This window comes from Mastomys coucha, unplaced genomic scaffold (assembly GCF_008632895.1).
Source record: "Mastomys coucha isolate ucsf_1 unplaced genomic scaffold, UCSF_Mcou_1 pScaffold5, whole genome shotgun sequence".
Classification (NCBI taxonomy): Eukaryota; Metazoa; Chordata; class Mammalia; order Rodentia; family Muridae; genus Mastomys; species Mastomys coucha.
In genome coordinates, this window is record NW_022196911.1 from 84,904,422 (window position 1) to 84,907,876 (window position 3,455).

The following is a 3,455-nucleotide window of genomic DNA, read 5'->3' on the forward strand; positions in this document are numbered from 1 at the left end:
ACTACCACCAAAATACTAACCAGAATAGATGGGATGGTAAGTCTTGGGGAGACAGAAGTCCATGTAATACAAATTATGGGAACCAGGCTTAGAGTGTTATGTTCAGCAGTCCCAAGATCGAATCTCAGCTCTGTTTGTAACAGTATTTTAACCCTCACCAATAAAAATGGATGTAGGGGGCTGGCTCAGTGGGTAAGAGCAAAGACTGCTGTTCTGAAGGTCCTGAGTTCAAATCCCAGCAACCACATGGTGGCTCACAACCATCTGTGATGAGATCTGAAGCTATAGTGTGCTCATCTATAATAATAAATAAATCTTTTAAAAAAATGGATGTAGGACACCCCTTTTAGGCTTTGTAAAAGTGTCTTGATAATATGCTTCATTTGCCTGTCATACAGTAGGTACCCTATAAAAAGTGGCTATTAGATACCATGAGATATTTACCTTGTCTTCTTGGCTACTTAACCTTGTCATCCAAGGAAAACTCCCATAATTCCCCTAGAAGCTTCTTTCCCACAGTTGGATTTCCTATTGATACTTGTAGTCTCCTGGATGCCCACGTGTCCTGCACTTGGGGACTGACTTACAGAACTAAAAACAATGTAAGCCTAAAGGAATGATTTTGAGAAAAAAAAATTGAAGTTTCAATACTGTGTATGAGGGCTGGAGAGATAGCTTAGGGGTTAAGAGCACTGACTGCTCTTCCAGAGGTCCTGAGTTCAAATCCCAGCAACCACATGGTGGCTCACAACCATCTGTAATGGGATATGATGTCGTCTTCTGGTGTGTCTGAAGACAGCTACAGTGTACTCATACACATAAAATAAATAAATCTTTAAAAAAAAGTACTGTGTGTGCACATATAAGAGACAAAACATTTGTTAAATTTGGGCTCCCCAAATCCCAAGTGAGTAAAAATTTCTCTTTTTTTTTTTTCAATATTGAAAATTGCTAGGCAAGGGACATTTCTACTAAGCTATATCCCCAGATCCTCATACTTAAGTGTGTGTATGTGGGGGGGAGGGCTTGCTATGAAGTCCAGGCTAGCCTTGAACTTGAGATCCTCCTGCTTCAACCTCCCCAGAAAGAGTTCTGGGATTATAGGTGTGCCCCACCTCACCCAGTTTAAAAGTACTATAACCAACCTGACCTAGGTGAAGAAATTCTTTTTTTTGTTTTTTGTTTTTTGTTTTTTTGAGACAGAGTTTCTCTGTGTAGCCCCAGCTGTCCTAGAACTCACTCTGTACACCTTGTTGGCCTCGAACTCAGAAATCTGCCTGCCTCTGTCTCCCCAGTGCTGGGACACCACTGCCTGGTTTGAAGAAATTCTTTTTTTTTTTTAAAGATTTATTTATTAATTTATTTTTATGTGTATGAGTACACTGTAGCTGTACAGATGGCTGCTTGCTCTGGCCCTGCTTGCTCTGGCTCTGCTGGCTCCGGCCTCCACTGTAGCTGTCTTCAGACACACCAGAAGAGGGCGTCAGATCTCATTACGGGTGGTTGTGAGCCACCATGTGGTTGCTGGGATCTAAACTCAGGACCTTTGGAAGAGCAGTCAGTGCTCTTACCTGCTGAGCCATCTCACTAGCCTAAAGAAATTCTTAAGAGATACTTGTGTCTCAGTCTATCAGATTATTATTGAAAGAATGGACTGCAAAGAAATGGGAATTTCCTTGGACTCTTAAGTTGGGAGAGACCAGCACGGGAGAATTTGTCTCCTGGGAAGAGATTTCACAGTTATAACAGCTTGTGGGACAGAGCAGCTTACAGAATAAGACTGAGTCCCAGACCGTAATGGGCCACTGGTAGCCTGGAACAGGTCTTGACTGGCATTTAGACATGCATATTTTTGCATTCTATTTTAACTTCGATCTCACTTCAGACCATGGAATGTGGACTTGAAGGGTTTGCTGGATCTCTTTTTTCTGTTTTTCTCTTTTAAGTTGTTTCTTTTAACTGGCTTAAGGACCTGTGCCTGGAGTTGAGTTGGGGCACAGGTTGTGACACACAACTTTTGTAATTTGGTTTTGTTTTTGTTTTTTAAAAAAGATTATGTACCATCAAAGGAACACCAAATCTGAATGTGTGTCCCTGGGGTCCTGCTTTTAGGGCCTGTGTGGAGATATGTCTGAGCCCACTATCCTGAATGAGTGGGACCTGGATACAAAGGCAGCACAGCTGGATGGAAGGAGAAAGGGGAGGAGAAGGGAAGGGAAGAACAGCTACAGTCCATAGAATTGTGTTTTGTTGGTTTTGTATTCCTTAAATTATTGTGTGTGTGTGTGTGTGTGTGTGTCGGTCAATTTTGTGCAATCTAAATCAGGATTTCAGTAATTGTATTTAGGTCTCATATTCTCGTGCCCATCCATCTCCCTAACCCTATTTTAGATGTTTGAGAAGGTCACTAAATCTCTAGCCCAGGCTGGCGTCAAACTCATGGCAATCCTGCTGCCTCAGCCTCCTAAGCAACAGAATTACAGGCACGAGCCATCATGCTCTGCGTCTACAGTATTTTGTTCTATTTGGCTTTGAGGTTTAATGATAAGACCTGTTCTGTTCTGGAAGGGCGGTTGGGGACGCTTCGCGGGGGCAGGGATGAATATTCTCCAAAGCTCTGCTGCACTCTGAGGCCCCGACCAGGAGGGTAGGGATACTCCAAGCCCTGCGACAATTCTTCTGCAGGATGCCTCTGAAACTGCACCTGGTAGCCCTTGGGTCGTGGGTCCCTCGGGCGCGCGGGGTGTGGGGAGCATCAGAGTTCCCCAGGAGCTCCTAGCGCCAGGCGAGAAGCCTCCTGCCCACCGCCCGGCTCCCTGAACCCCACGTGACTTCCTAAAATCCTAGGTCGCCGCCCCTCCTTCAAAGTTTCGATTCTTCCCTCGCCACTCCCCTAGCACCGCGCAGTGGTGTGTGCAGCTGTCTCTGCGCGTCCCGTCGGGTCCCCCCACGAGCGCAATGGCCGAGCTGTCTCTAGCGGAGGAGCTGTCGTGCTCCATCTGCCTGGAGCCCTTCAAGGAACCCGTCACCACCCCGTGCGGCCACAACTTCTGCAGGTCATGCCTGGATGAGACGTGGGTCGTCCAGGGCCCGTCCTACCGCTGCCCGCAGTGTCGCGCTGTGTATCAGGTGCGCCCGCAGCTGCAAAAGAACACGGTGCTGTGCGCCGTGGTGGAGCAGTTCCTGCAGGCCGAGCAGGCGCGGACCCCCGCGGACGACTGGACCCCGCCTGCCCGCTCCGCCGCCTCCAGCGCAGCCACCAAGGTGGCCTGCGACCACTGCCTGAAGGAGATGGCGGTGAAGACGTGCCTCGTGTGCATGGCCTCTTTCTGCCAGGAGCACTTGAGGCCTCATATCGACAGTCCCGCCTTCCTGGATCACCCACTACAGCCGCCCGTCCGTGACCTGCTGCGCCGAAAATGTCCCCAGCACAACCGCCTTCGGGAATTGTTTTG

The 3,455-nt window shown here is 48.0% G+C and overlaps 1 protein-coding gene across 3 annotated transcripts in view; it reads left to right on the forward strand.

Annotated features, from left to right (window-relative positions):
* Positions 1–3,455, forward strand: part of Trim25 (tripartite motif containing 25) — a 66,753-nt gene that overhangs the window by 50,050 nt on the left and 13,248 nt on the right. The window contains exon 1 of one of the 3 annotated variants that reach the window (XM_031350861.1): positions 2,898–3,455. This exon is cut by the window's right edge and continues 46 nt beyond it. The exons of the other annotated variants lie outside the window; for them this stretch is intronic. Within the exon in view, the coding sequence (XP_031206721.1) occupies positions 2,959–3,455 (497 nt within the window). The 5' untranslated portion in view covers positions 2,898–2,958. Of the gene's footprint in view, positions 1–2,897 lie in introns of those variants that run through there. 3 annotated transcript variants of the gene reach the window in all.